Here is a 22,994-nt window from a genome sequence, read left to right as displayed (position 1 = left end):
ACGACCGTCAAACTTACACAGAATTAAGGCATCAACATCTCCTCGACGAGAGTGATACAAAAATAAACCTCAAAAGAATTCAAGCTTCACTTTCAAAAGATCTCAGTAAGAAAACAAAGATATCACAAGAATATAAAGAGACAAGTGACGACCAATCACGGCACAGGAAAACCACAGATACAAAAACAGGCGGATTGGATACAGCACAGGTAAAGATCCGGACGGTTCGAGACCCCGTCTGGAAAATACTCTTCGGTTTGTTTTTTATTTGTCCTCGTTTTCGATGGAAACGCTCGAGGAACGATTCTGCTACACGACGACATCGTTGTATTCACGAGTTAAAAACGACCCAGAAGAGGTAACGAGGTGAGATCTGACGAGTCCATTCGTGACTTCAGGAGTAACTCTAGTTTGAAAATATCCAGTATTTCCCTAAAAGTCGTCGACACAGCGGTTTGATTTGGCGTCTTGGGTCGTCCGTTGGTCCCCAAGCAGCCAGCTGTGATTAAAACGAGTGTTCGGTTTACACACTTTGTTCTTTGATAGTCGTGTCGATAGTTTGCTGCTAAAACTTGATATTCAAGGCTACATTACAAAACTTTTTTTTTTTAAGGAATGACATTAAAATGATCTTGCTAATAGCTTAGCTTAGCATGAAGATAGGGAGCGTGTAGAGACCACACAAACCAGACATACCCGAGGTTGGACTGCAACGAGACCAGGACATTTAAGGATCCAGACCGAACCGGACCAAGACAATAAATATCTCTGAAATATCATCATGATGTATTTAGGGGGCGTGTCATTCACGCAGAGCGTAACAACGGGAAGGTGGCGGCTGTAATCAGGGGGTAAAAATCTGATTATAAATAAATGTCAGTTACTTGTTCTTGATTCGTTGATCTTCAAAGGTCAAGACTGGTTTGGAGAATGACACGCATCTTACAATGCTCATATTTCAATTAGCGTTGATTTAAGGTGTTTCTAGAGCTAGCCTGGCTAGCTGTTTCCATCTGCTTTCAGTCATTATGCTAAGCTAAGCTAATGACTCATCTCATACTTTGGGAACAGGCACCAATCACAGAGGCGTAAAGTTCCCACAGAAACATCCTCAGTCTGTACATGTGAACCTATATTTACATGTTTGCGCTCGTGAGCGGAGGAGCGTTTTCCCCCCCGTCGCTCGTTATGTCGTGAAGTGGCGTTAAAACAGCACAGACGCCACGAAGTCGTTACGAAGTGATACTTTGAGGTAATCATTAATAAAACACAGAGGAGGGCGTCTGGCTTAAATTTCAGCATCGGCTCTTCTGTTGTTTTTCGTTAGCGTGAGAACGTTAGCCTCGTTTGACATCGAGACAAAAGAGCGGCAAGAACGTCCGCTCAGCGCTCCCGCCGTCTCGGCAGTTAGTAGCTTTTACAACGGCACAATTTTGGTTGTTTTTTTTTTACCTCGCTGCAGGTTTACTCTAAATACTTTATAGCATCTTAAACACTTTGAGCGCTACTCCTGAACGCTAACAGCCACTGCGAAGGTGAAAGGTCAAACTCCAGACTTGAAGTCGTGTTTGAAAGCATCATTTGGATTTTTGACTCTCGGGAAGGCGAGGTCATTTTCACATCGTCTCCGCTCGACTGGTCAGCGAGACGAAGCCCGCCTCCAGAAATTTAGTTAAAAATAGTAACAAATGATTTTCATACGGAGACTCTGAGAGACGTGAGTCGATCTACGGTTACCTGGACTACGGTTCTTGTTCATGTGACGTCACACACTTACCGTACGGATCCACTGGGTCCATTATGGAAAGGCGTTCTTCTGCAGCACGCCACGGAGACGTGATCGGTCCCACTTGCTGACCCCAACGTGCTGTAAACGGTTTTATCTGGAAGTGAATGTGACGCAATCCTCCATTAGGATCGCTGTAACCGGAGGCGGCTTGTCGAAAGCGGCCTGCCGTGACAGGCGAGAAAATGTTCACCGTTGCCGTGGAAACGCCGGATGTTACGTTTGTCTCAAGACTGCGGCAGAAAAAGAAGCGTGAGCTGCGACAGAAAAGCTGCCGTACCGAGTAAAAAAAAGCTTTCCATGCTGAGACGAGGCCGAGAGCAGAGAGTCGTGTCGTCAACGTCAGGCTACACGTGTGTTTGCTGGTTCAGACGAGGGCGACAACTAGTGTGAGTTGTTTTTAATGACACTTGCTGAATATAAAAAAGTGCGCTGGGGGAAGACCTGCAAACACTTCAAAGACCGGGGAGAGGAAAGTTCTGATATATTTTTAGGTTTCTTGTTCAGGTTTGATTTCATCGACCGGAGTTTGATGTGCTCGTGTTTTTCAGCGGCTCAAACGTCACACAAATAAACAATAATAATTTAAGGACAAAAACACGATTTCAGTTGAACGTTGCATTTTCATGCTGCTACAGAGTCCTGGTCTCAGAAACCTGCTCACCTGGCGCCATTATCTCCCTGATATAACCAGACCGGCTGCTACCTCCAGGTGTGTGTGTGTGTGTGTGTGTGTGTGTGTGTGTGTGTGTGTTGAGGGGTTTCAGCTCTGTGGGGACGTCTTACGGCTCTCTCTCAGGATGCCGTCCAGGCCGTTGAGCTGGCGGAGAAAGCCTCGGTTGGGGATGACTCCTCGGTGGTCCTTCACAGTTCTGATGGCCTCCACCAGCGTCAGGTTCTGTCTGATCATCAGGTACGCCAGAACGAGGGTCGCCGAGCGGCTCACTCCCACCGTGCAGTGGACTAACACCTTACCTGCACACACACACACACACATGATTGTATGAACGTATATTCTCTCATTGGGAGTGGGTGGTCCAAAATGTGGCACCATGTACAGACGCCTAAGCCCAGGCTCAAATCCGACCTGCTGCTCCGCTCTGAATCTGTGCTGCGTTTGTATGGACGCACTTCGTTGTTGTTTTCACACTCACCTCCGCTCGTGAGCGCTTTGTGGATGAACTCGGCCGCCGGGTAGAAGTTGACGCTCATATCGAAGGTCGGGGAGTCGTGGGCCTCGATGCCGTGGTACGTGATGTTCATCCCGGTGTAATACTCGGCTCCACCTCGCCATTTACTCTGAGCACAGTTCAGGATGTGCGTGATGCCGAGTTTGGCGAGCTCACGCCGGTCTGATGCGATATCTCTGCAGGTAGGATGTAAAAAGCGTCAGTTAAACGTCGGTAAATGGTTGGCTTGGTTACGGGATTAAAAAGGATTTCCTGAAAACCCAATGGTTTGGATGGAGGAACTGACTTCTGGGTGGGCGGTTATTGTCACACCTGTGCCCCGTCTCCCCCCCCTTTGAAGCACAGGTGAGTTTCGATGATATGAACTCACTGATCTCCGATGTACAGCCTCGGCCACACTTCGTCTGCGTGGTTACACGCCGTTTTCCCCGTGCAGAGGAGCCTCTCCAGCTCGGACACGCTCAGGATCGGGGTTCCTCGCTCGGAGTCTTTTCTGTTTGGGGATCTGGAGCTGCTCCGGGACCGGGAGAACCGGGACATGAACGCCATTTCATCTGTTATTAAAAAAAAATCAAATAAAAAAAAAAAGTGTCAAAATGATCAATAAAATATGGAAGAAATATGAGGTATTCTTTCTGATTAAATATTAAAGCATTGGACTATGACAAAGTAGGGAAAAATCAAATGATGCGTTCAGGTAATTAATAATAACAGTCTCTATGATTTTAATTTAAAAACACATTTACCTGTGGCTTCATTTAAAGGCACATTAGTCTGTCTGTGACTGAAGAAACGCTTCTCTGACATATATATATATATAAAATGAAAACACCCAGCCCCAGTATTCCCCCCTCCATGTTTGTTTTATTTACCTGTTTTGTTTTATTCCGCGTCTCTGCGGCGCTACAGGGCGAGCTCCTCCGCGGCCATGTTGGCTCTTCTATGTGCGATGAGGAGGATCAGTTTCCACCTTCTTCTTCTTCTTCTCCTCAACAAGTCCTCCTTGAGCACACACGGAGAACAAACAGCTCCCGTTTTTAACGCCACAAACACGCTCAGCTCGATTTAAAAAGCCTCGCTGTGTTTTCAGTGGTGATGATGGCGCCGTAATTCTGGTTATTTATTTATATTTAATTAAAAAATGTAGCTCGTTCCCTCCGTTAACGGTCAGTCAGCTGTGGCCTATGTCGCCATCTAGTGGACAAACAACCGAACATGTTCTCATTGGGCGGGAAAACGTGTAAACAAGCTCGCTACGAGGTGCGTTCAATGCATGCTCTGGAACTTTCGAAAACCTCGCATTTCTTTTTCAGTTAACAACACAAAATGGATGTTGTGAGCATAGATATGTATCAACACGTTTATATCTATGATTGTGAGTGTTATTCCTTATATTATATGGTGTTCCTCCATCCGTATGATCCAATCTGAATGTAAAGGTCCAATTTGTAAGATATCTATTGAATTAAAGGATAAACTGACCCTACTCTCTGATCAGACATAAAAAACTGTTTTCTCTGTCAACAATGCAGCAGCCAGTATGTCCTCCTAAATTTTGATTCTGGTCCAGGATGAGAAACTTTGAAATGAATATGTATATTTTAACATTAAAATGGCGTAACACAGAAACACGGACTTTGACAAGAGACGCGTGAATGCAACGTGACGTCCAATTGTTGCGACGCACGTGTGGCCGTAGTGAGGTGAAGAGATGGCTGCGGAGAGGCTTCAGTTTCATGAAATGGGATTAGACGACCGTCTTTTAAAGGTAATTTATTTCATCTGAATGTCTCTGACATATGAAATAAGCTTGAAATCGATCGCAGAAGAGGCAGCTTGAGAATAAACACCGAGTGAAAGTTGAAGAAAAGTCGAAGTAAACAGCTGTGTGCGTCTCTAAGCTGCTGTAATGTGAAGGAAAAGGCCTAAAATGTTCTCACTTTGATTTTTTAAAATTAGTTTAGTTTTTAAATAATTAATATCATCACTTTTAAACTGATATAACAATATTTTTAAAGTAATCAAGCTTAGACTGTCACTATGAGACATGGTTATTTTACTTTATATTTACATATACATGTTAAAGTTTTTTTCTGTGAGAACGAAAAAATAAAGTCAGACACCGTCAATGAAAGTAGTGTTACCTTTTGTAAATGTCATTAATGGGTTAAATTAATTCGTATTTTAAATTTCAGCTGTAATAATGTTATTCTGTTTAAATACTTTGTATTTATTTGTTAGTGCATATTAATGAACAGCAGACACATAAAATACAAATACACAGACAGGTGACACAAGACAATAACGGAAGGTAATGATAAAGGTTAAAAGTGGTCACTGACTGTTTGTGGTGTGTGTATTTTTGAAGGTTGCAGATGTTGATGAGTCTCTTATTGTGAAAGGGTATTCGAGTATTTACTTCCTTTGACTGTCAGAACAGGTTGTCTGAATGAAAATCTCTTTTTTGTCAAAGATTTTTATGGCTCTACTTTTGGTCCAACCTTTATTTTTTTGTCGCGATACGAAACGACTGATTAAAATGGGAAATCTCAAATCGGCCCAAATCAGAACACTCACTAAGCAGTCGTCTCTGGATTTTAGTTTCAGAGCTGTATTTGATGTCTGTCCTGAGTTTAAAAAAAATCATTGTTAGGAAATTGCAGAATATGGTGTGATGATATCTGAGGTTGAAGGTGAGAATCCCAGCTGAAGCGGCTCTCTTGCTGTTGTCTTGACACAGGCGGTCGCAGATCTGGGTTGGTCCCAGCCCACGTTGATCCAGGAGAAGGCCATCCCGTTAGCTCTGGAGGGGAAAGACCTTCTGGCTCGAGCTCGGACCGGATCAGGGAAGACGGCTGCTTATGCCCTCCCTGTCATCCAGCGGATCCTGGCGTCCAAGCAGGTGAGGAGGAGACGGAACATAATCTGAAGGTTTCACTCTGTGGTCATAAAAATCAACATCCACCTTTTCCTTGACGTCTTCAGAGCGTTCGTGAGCAGGACGTACGAGCTCTGATTCTGGTGCCGACCAAAGAGCTCGGCCAGCAGGTGCAGATGATGATCAGACAGCTGACGGCGTTCTGCTTGAGGGACGTCCGAGTCGCCGATATCGCCGGGAAAGCCGACCTATCAGCACAGAGGTTCATCACGGCACGATCGCAAATCAACATGACTCATTTATAGATCGATAAAAAATGTTTGAAATGTTTGATTTTGTGTTTGAACAGGCCGATCTTAATGGAGAAGCCCGACGTGGTCGTTGGGACGCCGTCTCGTGTTCTCGCCCACCTGAACGCCCAGAACCTTCTCCTGCATTCGTCGCTGGAGATGCTGGTCGTGGACGAGGCCGACCTGCTCTTCTCTTTCGGCTTCGAGGCCGATCTGAAGAACTTGTTATGGTGGGAACTCACACTTCATTTTTTTTTTATTCTATTAAATCAGACCGCTAATTGAGCACGCTAGCACAAGCTAACCGCCGGTGTTTGTCAGCTTCCTGTCCAACAGGAAGTAGAGCAGCTCCAGGTCCAACACAAGGTTCAGCCTGGTTTTAGAAGCAGCTTTCTCCTCTCGCTGTTTCTTCTCACTCTGATTAGATTTTCTACGTCCACGTCCGTCATATTCACCGCTTTGAATCTCCTCCAATCACTGAGCTGTATCCTAATCTCACCTGCTGCACTCTCATTGGCTGGAGGAAACACACCAGCTCCGCCCACAAACGTCCCAAGTTAACCAGAAGGTATCACTTTAGGGTTTTATTTTGAAGGGACAATGGAGCAGCTTCTCTTTAGGAGGATACTGAGTTTTATTTTGAAGGGACGTAGGAGCAGCTTCACTTTAGGAGGAGACTGAGTTTTATTTTGAAGGGACGTAGGAGCAGCTTCACTTTAGGAGGAGACTGAGTTTTATTTTGAAGGGACAATGGAGCAGCTTCTCTTTAGGAGGAAACTGAGTTTTATTTTGAAGGGACAAAGGAGCAGCTTCTCTTTAGGAGGAGACTGAGTTTTATTTTGAAGGGCACATGGAGCAGCTTCACTTTAAACCCACCTGTCGTCTTTTGTGTTTCGTTCACAGTCACCTGCCGAAGATCTACCAGTCGTTCCTGATGTCGGCGACTCTGACTGAGGATGTTCAGGCCTTAAAGGAGCTGCTGCTGCACAACCCGGTAATGTCGTGTTCTCCTTTAGCGAGAGCCTCCGTGATGACTGCAGATCGTCTGCTCCTGTGACCTCAGAAACATTGGAGAGTGTAAAAGGGTTTAAATGAGGCAGGAAGAGCAGCTGAGTGAAAGCCGTGTGTGTGTCTGTGTGTGTGTGTGTGTGTGTGTGTGTGTGTGTGTGTGTGTGTCTGTGTGTGTGTGTGCCGGCAGGTGATCCTGAAGCTGCAGGGCTCTCAGCTGCCCGACAGCAGCCAGCTGCAGCAGTACAGCATCAAGTGTGAGGAGGAGGACAAGTTCCTGCTGATCTACACGCTGCTGCGGCTGCGTCTGATCCAGGGGAAGACGCTGGTGTTTGTGGGCGCCGTGGAGAGAAGCTACAGACTCAAACTGTTCCTGGAGCAGTTTGGGATCCCCGCCTGCGTGCTCAACTCGGAGCTCCCCGTCCACTCCAGGTGAGGACTCGACTCTGACTCGTCCTCTCCGTCTCCTCGCCTCCTGACGCTCCGTTTGACGATGACTCCCCCCTTCTTGTGCTGCAGGTGTCACATCATCACTCAGTTCAATCAGGGGTTTTACGACTACATCATCGCCACGGACGAGCAGAGTCTGGCCGACCCCACGGCCGCGCCGCAGACATCGGGCAAAGGGAAGAAGAAGAAGAAGAGCGCGGAGAGAGGAGGAAAGTGAGTGGGAGAGGTTTCTGGAAGTGTCGGGCATGATGACTGTTTCATTTAAAGGTTTTCTGACGTTGTTGTTGTTTTTTAAGGACTAAGGACAAAGAGTTCGGTGTCTCCAGAGGAGTGGATTTCCAAAATGTGGCCAACGTCGTGAACTTTGATTTCCCCACAACCATAGAATCGTACATCCATCGAGTGGGAAGGTGAGCCACGCTCTTCTCAATAGTTCAGTTTTCTTCTTTTAGCAGCTCGCTGACGATGAAGAGTGTTGTTGCAGGACGGCGAGAGCGGACAACCCGGGCACCGCTCTGTCCTTCATCTCCCACACGGAGCTCGCTCTGCTGTCCGAGGTGGAGGAGGCTCTCGCAGGAGACACGTCAGAGTCGGTTCTGAAAGCGTACGAGTTTAAGATGGAGGAGATCGAAGGCTTCAGGTACCGCTGCAGGGTGAGCATCCTCGTCTCCTCGCTCCGTCGTCTTCTGTCCTGGCTGTCGTCTTTGATCGCAGCTCGCTGACTCGTGTGTGCGTGCTTGTTGTTTTCAGGATGCGATGCGTTCGGTGACGAAGCAGGCGGTGAGGGAGGCCCGGCTGAAGGAGATCAAACAGGAGCTGCTCAACTCGGAGAAACTCAAAGTGAGTGATGATGGAGCGTCCTGCGTGCAAGCTCTGTTTACATCGACACAAAGCCCGAGCTGATTCAAGCTGAATTCATCTGTAAAGCTCGAGGTCCAAACTCGTGACCACGCACTGAAAGCATTTGGACTCTCTCACTGAGTTTTGCTGCAATATTTAGGAAACTAGGAGCAAAACTGAGCCTGATGTTTTGCTGCCTCTGTTGGTGTTTTCTGATTGGATGTTTCCGCTGTCACTCAGACGTATTTCGATGATAACCCCCGAGACCTGCAGCTGCTCAGACACGACAAAGACCTCCATCCTGCAGTCATCAAACCTCACCTGAAGAACGTCCCAGAGTACCTCAGTAAGACACAGACACACACACACACACACACACACACACACACACACACACACACACACACACACACTCTGGAGCTGACTTCATTCCCTCCTCCTCTCTTTTCAGTCCCGGAGACTCTGCGGGCGACGGTGAATCCTCTGTCAGCTCGCAGGAAGAAGAAGAGGATTGTCAAATCCAAACCAGACGGACTCCTGAAGAGCAGCTTTAAGGTAACGAAATGACGCAGCGATGGAACGGAGGTCATTATCTGATGAATTTAGAATAAACACAAGAAGGTTCCTGTGTCGTGACGGAAGGATCGACCCCCCCTCCTCGTCCTTTAAACGACCTGATGGTCTTTAGAAGTGACCATCGGCTCCCGAAACGATCATCCGAGCGTTTCGATTGATGAGTCGCTGATCTCTGGCTGCAGCGCTCAGCTTAATAATAAGTCTTCGATGTGTTTGGTGGTCGTTGCTCTTAATCGTTGCACCTGAAAGCTTCAGCGGTCCTCTTTCTCTCTTGCAGAAGAACGTGAGGGGGAAGAACCCGCTGAGGAGTTTCCGTTACAGCGGAGGGAGGAACAGAAAGACGAAATAAAGAGGCAGGAAGCAGCAGGAACTCTGGATGATTTGCAGACTCTCTCCGGGAGGAAGGTCGCTCTCCTTTAATGAACCCAAACGGGACGAATGTAAAGGAAACGGACTCTGGACTGAACCGCTCGGAGGGAAATGAACCCGCGGACGAACGAGGACTTGTGTGAACTTTGCAAACGACGTCAGTTTGAACACGATGAAGATGCACGAAGACGGAGTGAAAGGAAAACAGCAGCCGGGATATTTCTGAAGTCTGTTGTAAAAAAAACATTAAAATCTTTATGAAAACGACATCCTCAAACGTTTCTCATTTAGTTTTCCTTTAATCTTACTTTTTATTGTTTGTTTAAATCTACAGCCCAGTTTGAATGTTTCTACGGACTCCACTTTATAAAACTTCAGCCAATCCCGACTCTGATTCTGATGTCACTGAATCAAAGTCCTGTCGACCATGAAGGTGACACCTCGCTGCTCTCACTCAGTGGTTAAACCTTTTAGATCATGTGATTTAATTTGATGGCGTGGGTGGTCGTTTGTCCACAGAGGTTAAACTGTCGGTTCATCTCTTCTGCTGCAGTGACCAGAAATAAAACACAGACGGAGTTTATTTAGAAAATAACTTTATTTCAATCTAAAGCGTTCAGCCGAACAAACATCCAGTTAAAATGAGGCCAATGATTCCCTGTAACAAATATCTGTCAAAGACCTCCTCACGTCCCGTTTGTCTCCGCAATCCCAAAACTTTCTTCACGTTTTACGTCATTAAGGCCCCAAATGTTGAATTTTTAAGGCATTTGCCGGGTTTAAGAATATCAGAATTACCATTAATGTCTCGTTAGTTTCAAATAATCGTGCAAGAAAACTCCTGAAAAACGTCCTGATAGTTTCCAGGCTGAGCGTCAAACTCTCCAACTTCACCCGCCGGAGTTTCTCCTGCAGGAAGTCAGAGCGAGCTGAGAGAAGGCAGCGGGATATAATCAGGAGAGTTCACCTGGACTCTTGACGTTAAACCCCGCCCCCCCTCCCGTCAGGTCAGGAGAATCCTGGAATGATCTAGATGTTTTCCAGGAGTGCAGATGTGAAAACAGATAAAGTAAGTGTAAATATTTAGAGACCTTGAAGATTAAAAACATTTCGTGTTGTGTTTTCTTTGAAGCTGTGAAGTTTGGAGCGTAAAGGTCGATGTGAGGTCAGTGGACGTGGAAATCAATCGATGGTGTATTCAAAAGGATAGTCCTGTGTCGGCCCCAAGTCAAAGTGGATGCTATCAAACGGGTTCTCAGTCGACCAACTGTCCACAGGAAACCACGAGTCGTACCAGGAGGTCGTTGTCTCAGTTTTTGGTTTCGTTGTCGGAGCTGTCGTTGTTGTCGTTGTCGTTGTCGTCGTTGTTGTTGTCGTTGTGGTTGCAGTTGTGGTACTAAAACCTCCCCGTAATCTCTGCAGACGCAGCCTTCGTAACCGTATGATCCTGAGCCGCCTGAGTCTCTCCGCCCTCTGAGCGGCGGCGTGACCGTCTGTGGTGGTGGGAACGACGGGCGCTGGGGTCGTTTTCAGCACTCTCGGTTTGGGTACGAGCCGGATCGGCCTCTTGCCGTTGGTGGCCATGATTTGTCGTATGCGGTCCCAGTTGGATTTGGCTAAAGTGAAGCTGCATGGCGTGGCTCCAGAATCGTAGCCCACCATGCACAGTCTGGTCTGAGGGGTGTGGCCTTCGGCTTTGGCGGTCACTCTGTACTCTCCGGGATTCAACAGACGCCAGTAATCTCCCCCGAGAGCTAAAAAAAAAAAAGCCATTAATTTTTAGGATCTTAAATGGTTTTAAAATGCAGAAAAATCTTTGTGGAAACCCAACGTACCCGTTCTGACGTCATGGCGTATTCCCTCCACGGTGATGGTGGCGTTCGCCAGCGGGTTTCCCTCTGTGTCTCTCACTACACCTTTTAAACCCCGGTTTACCTGCACAGACAAAATGCTCCATTGAGTGCAAGCGGCTCGAGCTGCACTGTTGTGTTAGCATGCTAATGTTAGCGCTCTTTAGCTAGCTGGTAGCTTAAATCACCTGTGTCCTGAATCGTTGTGTTAGCATGCTACTGTTAGCGCTCTTTAGTTAGTTGGTAGCTTAAATCACCTGTGTCCTGCATCGTTGTGTTAGCATGCTAATGTTAGCGGTTTTTAGCTAGCTGGTAGCTTCATGTAAACTGACACAGAATGATGTAAAAACTCTTCATCAAATAATCAATGAGTATGTTCTTCTTCTTCTTGACTCAAACAGCTTTTATACACAAGGGGAGGAGCCGGCCGTCCCGTCCATGTAAACACAGCTCCGACAACAACACAGCCAGCAGGACTCCAGCTTCTCCCTCACTGGAGACAGTCAGGACTCACAGAGACTTTTACTTTTTACTCTATATCCTGTATAACATCAGTGTGAACCTTTCACTGCTCTGACCTGAGGGTCGAAGTGTCTCACCTGTTCAATGAAGGACAGCAGAGCCTCGCGGTTGTTCTCCCACTCCAGAGGAAGTTCACTTTCATGAGGAAACTTGTCGCAGCCCAAGAAGATGGACAGCTCAAAGCAGTTGGTGTGCAGGTAGCTGAAGTCATTCATACCTGTGGACGAGGTCACCGAGTGAAGGACAGAAAATAACAGATGAGTTCACAGCTGTATGAAGTGCAGTGAGCGCAGCCATGCGACGCCTCCTGAGGTCATTATTTTTAAAACTTGGGGGTTCGGTCCTTCCCTGACATGTTTTTAGGAGCCAGGGATTTGTCCACAACAGGTGTTGACATATTTCTGTCTTAATGATTTTCAAGGCATGTTTTCTTCTTGTTTCCAATTAATAGATATGTAAGAATTGACCTGAGGGCCACGTTGAGGGTTGACGGGGGGCAGCAGTTGGCCCCCGTGCCGCCAGTTGGCCACCCCTGGTCTACACTGGTGTCTGGGATTGGTCAAAATGTTGGAAAAGACCAACCGCCACCCGACAACTGTCATCGAGGGTGTCGTACCAACAACCACCAGCGTACTCTTCCGTGCACGGCCTGTTCTGACCCCTTGCTCAGCAGCGAGGAAGTGTGGACATCAGGAACCAATGGAGGACATCACGTAAACAACATCGACATGTTTACCTCCCTCTCAGCGGATGTACCAGTAATCGATTACTGAGACTCTTTGATGTTCGACGTATCGGCACTTACTGCCCACCACTGGCTTCCAGCTGGCTCTGTTGGCGATGCCCTGTCCCCCCGTGACATCATCACCGTGGCAGGAGCCCCTGTACGTCTCCGTCATGGTCAGATGGCTGTGGGCGTACGACATCGCCAACCATCGGAACATGGTGTCGTCTGCTGTCTCCCTCAGAGCGCCCTCGTTCTGCCGCTGAATGCGAGCCCACGTTTCCTCGTTCATCTCGCCGTGTGTTCTCCAGTGGCGGTTATCCGATAGCTTAACAGCATCAAGAGAAGATGTTTTAATGGCTTCATAGTACCCGAGGTCGTCTATGTGTGACTGCTTTTTAGTGAAATGGTCGTACAGAAGCGGGCGGACGCTGCATGTCAAACGGGTACGCCACCAGTTTTTCTCCTCCTTGCAAATTGGCTCCAAGCACGAACGGCGTGCGCTCCATCCAGGAGATGATGGCTTTGGTCTCAGTGGCGAGCTGAGGGAGCGAGACAGACTTTAATATCTGAATCAGTGTGGTCGGGTCAAAGGGGGTAAAAATCAAACTCACGGAGCCGTTGAGGGAGTTGTCTGGGAGGGGAATGTGATGATTCGGCACGAAGCGAGGGACCCAGCCTCGGTCCTCGGCTCCCCACAGAATGCTGTTCAGGTCGGGGAAGTTCTGGAAGATGTCGTAACCTTCTTCAGTCCAGTGGCCCAGAGCCCAGTTCCCCATTTCAGAGCCCTGAAGCACAAGACGAACGAGTCACTTAAACTGTCAGATATTATTGATGATGCTTCAGTAGCTTTAAAAGGACAATCAAACATGCTGAGGAACAAGTGGAGCTCTAAAAACCTACATTTCCCATCATGCATTTCAACCCTGCTGTCATAGTTTAACTCCACATGTTAAGTTTTTGAGGGTGTAAAGAAGAAAAGGTGCCAACATATTTGGACCGATCTGTTTTTCCGTCGTACCATCTCGAAGGCGAGCTCGTAGGCGTCCGGGTTAAGCGAAGGCACCAGGTGCATTCTCACGCCTTCCACCAGGCGGCGCACTCTCGGGTTGTCATCATTGTACTCCTTGCACAGGAACTGCATCAGCAGGAGAAGAAGCTCCCGACCCAGCGCCTCGTTACCGTGAAGACCAGCCGTGTACCGGAATTCAGGTTCACCTTTAGAAACCGAAAAGTAAAACTCGAGTTCGTTGACGCACAGTTTTTATCTTTCTACAATAATGAGCGAACTTTTACGATAAAGATTTGGGGCTCGATTGATCCCAAGCTGAATTCAGAATATCTGTTTTGGTAACTTTGTTGTTGACTTAAACATGATGTGAATTATTCTTCAGTCCTCGTTGATCTCTCGTGAGACCCGCTGAATCTGGTACCTGTCTCGTGTTCTCCAGGGTTGTCGGAGATCTCCATGGCGTACATCTTCAGGCCCTGGGAGCTTTTCCCGATGTTGTAGATCCTGGTGATGTTTGGGCATTCTTCGTTTATCACTTTCATCATCTGACACGAGCAGAAAGCGTTCGTCTTACATATCGTTCTTTCCAGAATGATCAGAATGATATCAGATATCAGACCTGTCTCATCTCTTTGTAGTTGTGGTGTCTGAAGTCCAGGTCGTCTGTCGAGTCCACCTCGTTCTCACTGCGGTCTCGGTGGCTGTCTGGAAAAAGCAACACGCTGACAGTGAACTACAGTCGAACTTCGCTGACATCTTTCGTTTTTCTGCTTTGGATTTTAGTTTGGGGAAAATGGAAAAACTTGGCGATTTTTCGTCCCAGTTATGTAACTCAGTTGAACACTGAGGTTATGTAGTTCATGTTGTGAAATGACCTCATGTTGAATTAAAGCAGTTCTCTGTCCAGTTTGGGGAAAAGTAGTTTTGCCTTCCAGTGGACGGTGACGTATTCCTCAAAGGAACGATAAAGCTCTGAGTCATGAGGCTTCAAGAAGCAGCAAACGCTGAACTCTGCAGGCTTTGATCAAGGCACGCTCTTACTTTGAAAATCCGACACATCAGAAGTTTAGACTGTTTGTGCCGTCTTGTCATACTGACTTGGGAGCTGACAGGCGAGGATCTCGGCTCGGAGACACAAGCTGCCGTTCCAGCTCTGAGGCAGGATGCGGATGTAGCGTGCGACGACAGGAACGGCGAACTGACTCATCACCGGCGTGTCTTTGTCCACGTTCCCGTAAAACAGCTGCAGCGGGAAAATCACGGAAACCAAAACAGAGTGAGGTGAAAACACAGCCGAGGTCGCTGTGTTCAGCCGTTTGTTGTTGTTGTTGTTGTTGTTGTTGTTGTTGTTGTTGTGTGCTCACCCATTCAGCGTAGCCGTCGTGCAGAATCGTCCAATCACGACTGTCGTTACTGAAGGCCACAAAGTAGGTGGACACGAAATCCTCACTGGAGAGAAAATCAGACAACATGACTTCACACAGACGATCACAGGCTGGTCAGCTGATCAAATCCACAACGGAGCGGGTTCTGTCTTCGGTCAGCGTTTTTACAAACAAACAAACAGAAGATCTTCAGTTAGACCGTGAACTGCTGGCTTCATCAGAACTACCAAGAAATCAAAGGTCAAAGGTCACTTTAGCCTATAGCAGCCGGAAACGCATACAAATCCATAAACAACAGGAATAAATAATCCAACGAAGATGGAACCGGAAGCCCATCGATGGCGTAGATCTAAACGATGCTTTCAAAGCGTTCGGCAGGACTCACACTGTTTCTGAGTTTCTCCCCTGAGTGATGATTCCTGTGAACTCCACCTCCCGTCGGGCGTCGACCTCGAACCAGTGGCTCATGTCCTCCGGCTCCGCGCACCACGCGCCGCCGTACAGGTCGTCCTCGTTATCCGAGCCCTGCAGGGGACGACGTTCCACCGTCATGTCAAGGCCGTGTGTGTGTGTGTGTGTGTGTGTGTGTGTGTGTGTGTGTGTGTGTGTGTGTGTGTGTGTGTGTGTGTGTGTGTGTGTGTGTGTGTGTGTGTGTGTGTGTGTGTGTGTGTGTGTGTGTGTGTGTGTGTGTGTGTGTGTGTGTGTGTGTGTGTGTGTGTGTGTGTGTGTGTGTGTGTGTGAGAGAGAGAGAGAGAGAGAGAGAGCGCTGATGAATGTTCACCTGCATGTTGAGTCGTCCTCGCTGAGCCGTGAAGCCGTGGTGGGACTGAGAGGAGGCCAGCAGCTGGTCGTCTTCCACCCGGTGGGACTCCAGACCCAGAGGAGGACACTCTGCAGAAAACACAATCAGGATCTGTTTGACTCGTACTCTTTATACTCTTTAGTTTTCTTCCTTTAGTCGAGCGTATTTAAATGTTAGAAAACAAGCGAGTGCTTCTCTTACTTTTGGGTTCCACAGGCACCGACATCTGCCTCAACCTCTCCTCCTCCTCCTCCTCCCACTGCTTCCTCAGCCGCTCAGCTTGTCAGCGTAATGAGAAAACAACATGTGTCAGAACATGTTTGCTGTTTTTTTTTTTTTTTTTTTTTTTTTTTTAACATGGACCTTACTCTCCACAACCCACCACACAAAATATTTCCATATGTGCTCCAGCGGTCCAGCCTTCGTCCCACTCGTGCATTCCTCATGTGTTTCCAGCTCCGTCTGCTCCAGCTCAAGTCTTCGAGCCGTTTGGAACTTTTAATTTGATTGATTTTAAAATGCCGAAATGTTGAGTAACACTCGAGCAGATGTTTCTCAAACTCTCCTCCCTCCCGGCTTCATTAGGACAGCTGGACTCTGAGGAGGACACGGATCAGAGCGCCGCTGTTTGAAGGTCGGCCTCTCTGCTCGAGTGTTTTAATCTCACCTGATCGTCATAAAGGAAAAATATCTGGAGACTCTGTTTATACTTGTTCTCTACATATCCCTCCCACTCGCTCCAGGTGAATTCTCCTGATTAGATCCTGCTGTGTTCTGACTTCACAGAGAGAATTTACTTCCTCCGGGTTTGGCAGGAAAAAAATCTTATTTTAGAAGTTTTAAGGAGTTTTGTGCATGTTTGAAAACGCTCTCTTATCTTCATGGATTAAAACATTTTAAATTCCCTTTTTTTTTTTAAACAGTCCTGAAACTAACAAATGAAACGTTTTTTACTTATTTGCTTTTGGTGCTGAACTTAAATCACCTCCAAACAAAAATCCAAACCTTTCTCAGCCTTTTCCTTCCTCGCCCTCTCCTCCTCCTCTTCTTGTTTCTTAGCGGCCACTGCATGAAAAAACAGATCAGACACAGAAATCAGATCATCCAGCAGACTGAAGCGTTTCTGATTGGTCGAGCGGCGTGATCCTGCGATGGACTCACAGTCTGCGTAGTCATATTCTTCATACCACGGGCCGATGAACGGGATGACGGTGGTTTCCTCTGAAACAGAAGAGTTTAGACTTTCCTTCACTCTGATGTCATGAGATCATTTAAGGCAACAGTCACTGAGAACCTCACAGATCGATTTGATTATTCTTGACTTTCCACATGTTGAATATGGTCGGGTAGGTCAGTACAACCTCGTCCTTAAAGGCTCCTGTACGTGCAGAACTGGAACCAGCAGGGTTCTTTATTAAACACGTGGTGATTCAGAGGAGTACCTGGTATGAACATGATAGCCTCTGTGGTCATGGCTTCTTTTTTAGGGTATCCAGCAGGGAGCTCATCTGTGGAAACATCCAACAGGCAGAATCATGAAACTTTGTGATCAGCATCAGAGAGAGATAAATAAATCTGCCACGGGGAGTCGACATCATAAATCTGTCATCTCCCACTTTCAGAGCTGTCGGCGTAACGAGAGCAGGAAGTAAAACAACAACACCCAAACTAAAACATTTAAGTAAACTTTGTTAATAAGATTTAATGCTCATCACTCAGAATTTAGTGATTTAACTTTACAGCTAACTTTAAGACTTGTCGAAGAAGAATCGTTTGTCCGTTTACTAAACATAAAACCAAAGAAGTCACTTTCAAAGGTTCATCTCAAATGCACAGACTGTAAATATTAAAGGAAGAATGTTTTTGGATCCACTAGGTGTCGCCCTTGAGCTCCAGCATAAGACCAAAACAAACTGCAGTTAGGCCACGCCTCCTCCGTCCTGAAGCCCCCAACACACATCTCCACTCACATTTGCACGGAGGTGTCCTGCATTGTTGTGTTAGCATGCTAATGTTAGCGCTTTTTAGCTAGCTGGTAGTTTCAATCACCTTTGTCCTGCATTGTTGTGTTAGCATGCTAATGTTTGCGCTTTTTAGCTAGCTGGTAGCTTCAATCACCTTTGTCCTGCATTGTTGTGTTAGCATGTTAATGTTTGCGCTTTTTAGCTAGCTGGTAGCTTCAATCACCTTTGTCCTGCATTGTTGTGTTAGCATGCTAATGTTAGCGCTCTTTAGCTAGCTGGTAGCTTCAATCACCTTTGTCCTGCATTGTTGTGTTAGCATGCTAATGTGAGCAGTCTTTAGCTCGCTGCTAGCTTCATATAAACTGAGACAGAATGATCTAAAAACTCTCCATCCTAATAATCAGTGAGTATGTTCTTCTTCTTCTTAACTCAAACAGCTTTTATACACAAGGGGAGGAGCCGGCCGTCCCGTCCATGTAAACACAGCTCTGACAACAACACAGCCAGCAGGACTCCAGCTTCTCCCTCACTGTACACAGTCAGGACTCACACACACATTCACACAGAGAGAGAGAGAGTGGAGTTATGAGATACGGATTTGTCGCACGTTCTTCCTTTGATGGGCGAGGTGTCTTACATTTACCACTTTATTTTATCAGCATGCACTTAAACCTGTAAAGTAAGCCGGGTAGGACTCACCCAGATCCGGCTCGACGGGCTCTTCCCAGGTCTCAGGACTCTTCGGGGTCACAGGTTTAAACACTGTAGGGATCAGATCAGAATTTAAAAAAAACACAAATCCAACCTTACAGAAACTGGACATCTTGAAGCATTACTGGTAACGTACTGGTGTCCCAGCCCAGTTCAATCATGATCTTCTCCTCCTCCTCGTCCAGAGACGGACGCCCGATCTCCGTCTGCACCGTGGTCGTCACCTTTGGTTTCTTGGTGGCTTTGGGCGCCTTGGGCCTCTTCGTTGGTTTTGGTTGTTTGGGTTTTTTGGTGGGTTTTGGAGATTTTGGCTTTTTGGTTGGTTTGGGGCTTTTCTGCTTCTTTGCTTTGGCTTCTCTGTCGGCAGCTTTCTTTGCCCTGGCTTCAGAGGGAGAGACAAAGAGTTGAATGTTTTGCTTCTTTAATAAGCTCTTGTGTTTCTCCATATGTTTTTTATATGATCATTAGCTCGTGTTTTTACAGAAAATAAAACATGCTCAGCATCTGTTCCTTCAATCAGTCACATGTTGAGAACCCTCTGAAGTCCAAACTGCACACCTTTTAATTTTTATTTTCATCAAATCTGATCATTTTTAGTGTGATTTAATATTTATGATGTCACAACAAATGTTTTTCACAGTGCATTTAAAGCAAATATCCTTCTAACCAGACAACAGGCTGCTGAACGGCGGCGACCTCCGAGCTTTCAGACTCGAACTCCCCCGTTAGAGACTAATTAGAAGCTGCTGCTGAACTTAAAGGCATCAAACAGAACAGAGAGGTTTGAATCCTCCTTCGTGATGTAACCGTCTCCAGACACACACAGCAGCTTGTTTTCTTCTGCTAGACATGTTTCCTATTTTCCACTGGTCCTTGAACACAACACAGCCCTCTGCCAGTCCATTACTCACCTGCTGTGTACCTGGCTCTCACTTCATGTGACTGTCAGTCTGAACTGAAATAACTTCACAGCAAGTCTCTGAACTCAGTGAAGCACTGAGGGAAGGTTTTCAGACTCGAGGTGTAAGCCCCGCCCCTGAAGCTCCAAGACTTCAAGGAATCACTTCTAATATTCTCTGTGGGCGGCTGTGGCTCAGTGGGAGAGTCTTTCAACTTGACGGTGAGGGGTTCGATCCCCAGCTCCTTTAGCATCATGTCGATGTGTGTTTTCTCAGCCTAAACATCCACTTCCTTTATTTCGATTCATTTTCCTGCAGATTTGGTTTTTGTCTAATTAATTTTCATCGTGTTTGTCACCAGGCAGACCGAGGCCTGAAACACGTCCATAAACTGCTGCTCATGTTTATCGTTTAATAAAACAACTCAAGTAAAAAAAAAGAAACATGAGACCTCTTATCCAAGACAAACAAGCTTAAAGACGTCTCTCTTTATGGAACTGAAATCAGCCACACATGAGCTGCTCTGGTTTGTGGTTTTTCTTCAGTGGAAAGTGAACATGAGCGCTACTGGAACCAGGTCCTCTCGTAAATCCCGTCTGCTCACTCAGGGAAAGACTCGTAGTGGAAATATTTATGCGTCTGCTCCGAGTTTGTGTTTTTTTAGATGTGTGTGCGTGAGCGACATAACTGAGGAGCAGACAGACGGCGCTCTGCGTCCATCATGTCCCCATGCTCGCTCCTCTGTGTTCTCTCCTGCAGAACGATGACTCCTCTTTGTTTGTTGACATTCAGCGATAACGCGAGTGAGGGGGTCCCTGTCAGGGGCCCCGACTGGCCTGTTGACAAGGAGCGCCTCTGCGTTTTGTTCCAGCTGATCATCGTGTGTGCTGCTGAAAGTTTTTACAGTCACGTCCTCGACCTGGACCTGGACCTGGACTCGGTCTCCTGGCAGGGGAAGCAGGTCACGCGAGGAGCAGCGGTGCGCTCGAGCTGCCAAGAACGAAGTTTCTGCTCCGTCATCTCTGAATCACTGAGACACTTTCATCAAAACAAACTGTTTGAGAGACGCTTTCAACAAACAAGGATTTAAAAGCTGCTTTTAAAACTGCAGAAAAGGAGCGAAGTCCTGACTGTTTGTCCTCGTCGTGTGTTTTAAGCCTTCACTTCTCTCTAAATGAGTGCTCACGTTGCTGAGGGACTTTTAGTGACTGCTTGTGTTGCTGCCTCAGCGAGGTGTTTCTGGAGCGCTCAGACTGAATGTCTTCCTGCCTCAGATTGATTGCAGCCTTTCCTGTCTGTGTATCATCAGCGTCTTGGCTGCACGCTTAGAGCCGAGCAAAGGTCCAGAATTATCCAATTCAAACATTTACACTAAAAAAACAAGTGTGTTGCATTAAAGTCCAGATAGAAACGATAAGACATTTCAAACATGGACGAGAACATTTAGGAGATAAACACAGTCATTAAAAACAAGAGGAAAAATCTTTGTTTAATGTTGAAATGAAATCTGACAGTTGAACTTCCTTCGGCTGTCTGAGCGGAGACTCACCTGCCTCGATCTCCTCAGGTGTTTTCTTCTTCTTTGGTTTCGTCTGCTCCTCTTCCACCACTTCAGCGGGCTCTGTCATCTTCGCCCCCTCTTCTTCTCCCGTCTGCCTCACTTCTCCTCGGGTTTCTCTCACCCGACTCCTGGACAGTTTCTTCTCCTTCACGTCCTCCTGAGCGCAGACCAGAGCGCAGCAGAGGCTCAAACCGAGCAGCGCCACCACCGCCTCAGTCCTCATGTCTTCTTCTCCTCCTGTGAAATCAACGCAGGCTGGGATGAAGTGGACCACACGCACTCCGGGAGAAGCTCTGAATCTTTAAGAAAACGGCTCTGCGTGGAACATCTGACCTGCAGATGCACAGTCGTCCGATGCTGGCAGACTCTGAGGGTCCTGTTTCTTTAAGTCTCAGCAGACATGAAAGGGGAGCGAGAGAACAAAAGGACGAGTCCGTGGAGGTCTGGAGAGCTTCCTCCCTCTCTGGTGTTGAGTCAGCGTGCAGAGGAGAGAGGCAGAGAGCGCTGTGGGCTGGAGGTTTTTAAAGCAGAGTGCTGCTGGAGGAGGAAATCTGTCTGGAGTGGAGCAGAGCAGCACGCCTCCCTCCTCCTCCTCCTCCTCCTCTTCCTCTCTCATACGCTCCACAGACACTTCTCTCCCTCCTGGCCCTTCACCCCCTTTTCCCCTCACCCATCTCTGAGCGAGGAGGAGGAGCGTCTGCCACATGGGACATTCCTCCAAAGCAAAGCAGAGAAGAAGATCATTAAAGAAAGTCTGCAGTTCTTCTGAGAGGCTCAGGCTTCACTAAACTCAGAGTGTCTGACTGATCCATTATTATTATTATTATTATTATTATTATTATTAAACCTGAGTGAGGACAGTCAATGATCCAAAAGAAAACAAGCTGAGGCTCCACCTTTCCTTTGAACAGAGAACACAGACGCCTCTGGCCTCCTGCTGGGGCTCCAACAGATAACAGCAGCAAAGGATCATGGGATGTTGTTAAACGCAGTAACTGCAACTTTAGAAGCAATCAAAGCACGCCGTTCCTTTCAAGGCTGAAATGTGTGCATGAAACACTTCAGTGTTCATTCAGGGTGTTTGAGGTTTTGCTGCTGCAGCTGGACTCAGTCTGCTGGGCAGATTTTTAAAGATGCATTTATTGTTTTGTTTTAGTTTTTTTTTTGGGGGGGGGGCAGAAAACACAAGTCCACAATTCCTTTAGCAGATGTTTTTAATCCAAAGTGACATGAGAGATTAAGTTCAGCACAAGCAAGGATCTAAAGAGGAGGACAGTGCAAACAGCTTTCATAGACGCTGACAGGAAGTGACCACAGGCGACATTACAGTTAGCCTGTTAGCATGCAGGCTAACAGCAGGTTCAGCTTCTGCTGTTCGATGATTTGAATCAACGCTGGAAATCAGACGAGCTGCGTTTGAAAAGTGGATTTAAAACGTCTGATTGCAGCTGCAATCTTTTAAACATGGCTGCCAGTGACTGACCAATCAAAGACATTCAGTGCTGCAGGACCTGCCCCCCAAAGTGCCTGCACCTTTGGAAAGTACTCCCCTCCGAGCAGGTTCTTCTTTAGGGCTCAGCAGAACTACATTTAGACCCTGGTTCCTTCGGTTGTAATGCACAACGTTCCTCAAAAGGTCTCGAGTTCAGGGGAAACATTTCTGCAGTCAAAAAGATTCTTGAACATGTTGGGTCATTGTTTTGACTCTGAGGGGTTTGATGTTTGGTCTCCAGGCTGAAGAAACCCGATCTCAAGAGAAGAACATCCTGACTGTCTAAACAGAGTTTTTCCCCTGAACTGTAAAACATGCACACGAAGCTTCAGCAGTCTCGTTTTCCTCAGGACTCAGCTGTCCTGGATAATGTTGTGCAATAACCCAGATAAAGAAATCATGTTGCGTAACTCTGTGATTGCCGTCTCGGTCCCTGCTGGGTCACCGAGCATTACTTCAGACATGAAAACCATCAACAGATGTTCAAAAACTGAAGAAAAGTCAGCAGAGGGACAAGTTCATCAGCTGAGACTCAATAAGATGATTAAAGACATTTACAGCTGAAATACACACAAAGCTGAACTTCCTGTGATTGAGGTGACTCAAGTTTATTTTTACATTTCAGCAGCGAGGTTATTCAAAGAGCTTCACACAAGACGTCAGAAAGGACAAATCCTCAAGTCGA

At 46.9% G+C, this 22,994-nt stretch overlaps 3 protein-coding genes across 5 annotated transcripts; 1 reads left to right on the top strand and 2 right to left on the bottom strand.

The window, feature by feature from the left end:
• Positions 1–1,968: 1,968 nt before the first annotated feature.
• dusp26 (dual specificity phosphatase 26) lies at positions 1,969–4,193 on the bottom strand. Of its 2 annotated transcripts, none has more exons than XM_079364596.1 (4): positions 3,849–4,193; positions 3,347–3,530; positions 2,941–3,152; positions 1,969–2,761 (listed from the first exon to the last, which is right to left on the bottom strand). In XM_079364596.1, the coding sequence occupies exons 2-4, from the start codon at positions 3,523–3,525 to the stop codon at positions 2,550–2,552; spliced, it is 603 nt and encodes a 200-aa protein (XP_079220722.1). In that variant the 5' UTR covers positions 3,526–3,530; positions 3,849–4,193; the 3' UTR covers positions 1,969–2,549. The 2 variants fall into 2 exon arrangements, with proteins under 2 accessions (XP_079220722.1, XP_079220721.1); XM_079364595.1 differs by having other exon boundaries at positions 3,347–3,535; positions 3,853–4,193.
• Positions 4,194–4,630: 437 nt separating this feature from the next.
• ddx56 (DEAD (Asp-Glu-Ala-Asp) box helicase 56) lies at positions 4,631–9,656 on the top strand. The gene is made up of 13 exons (XM_079364861.1): positions 4,631–4,744; positions 5,717–5,878; positions 5,962–6,116; positions 6,204–6,374; positions 7,048–7,138; positions 7,343–7,584; positions 7,672–7,815; positions 7,899–8,012; positions 8,087–8,255; positions 8,353–8,442; positions 8,683–8,788; positions 8,894–8,997; positions 9,296–9,656. The coding sequence occupies exons 1-13, from the start codon at positions 4,688–4,690 to the stop codon at positions 9,365–9,367; spliced, it is 1,677 nt and encodes a 558-aa protein (XP_079220987.1). The 5' UTR covers positions 4,631–4,687; the 3' UTR covers positions 9,368–9,656.
• A 233-nt stretch (positions 9,657–9,889) lies between these two features.
• aebp1a (AE binding protein 1a) lies at positions 9,890–21,358 on the bottom strand. 2 transcript variants are annotated; one of them, XM_079364588.1, is made up of 21 exons: positions 21,151–21,358; positions 20,806–21,054; positions 18,494–18,739; positions 18,346–18,408; positions 17,125–17,190; positions 16,844–16,903; positions 16,688–16,747; positions 15,884–15,961; positions 15,662–15,771; positions 15,266–15,405; positions 14,860–14,944; positions 14,594–14,738; positions 14,115–14,200; positions 13,917–14,040; positions 13,505–13,701; positions 13,098–13,271; positions 12,900–13,025; positions 12,565–12,811; positions 11,837–11,976; positions 11,223–11,322; positions 9,890–11,141 (listed from the first exon to the last, which is right to left on the bottom strand). In XM_079364588.1, the coding sequence occupies exons 2-21, from the start codon at positions 21,038–21,040 to the stop codon at positions 10,570–10,572; spliced, it is 3,054 nt and encodes a 1,017-aa protein (XP_079220714.1). In that variant the 5' UTR covers positions 21,041–21,054; positions 21,151–21,358; the 3' UTR covers positions 9,890–10,569. The 2 variants fall into 2 exon arrangements, with proteins under 2 accessions (XP_079220714.1, XP_079220713.1); XM_079364587.1 differs by having other exon boundaries at positions 20,806–21,358.
• Positions 21,359–22,994: the final 1,636 nt, after the last annotated feature.

The sequence above is a fragment of the Symphodus melops genome (assembly GCF_947650265.1).
Source record: "Symphodus melops genome assembly, chromosome: 16".
Taxonomy (NCBI): domain Eukaryota; kingdom Metazoa; phylum Chordata; class Actinopteri; order Labriformes; family Labridae; genus Symphodus; species Symphodus melops.
The sequence above is the reverse complement of the archived record's forward strand: the minus strand, read 5'-3'. Positions and strand labels throughout refer to the sequence as shown.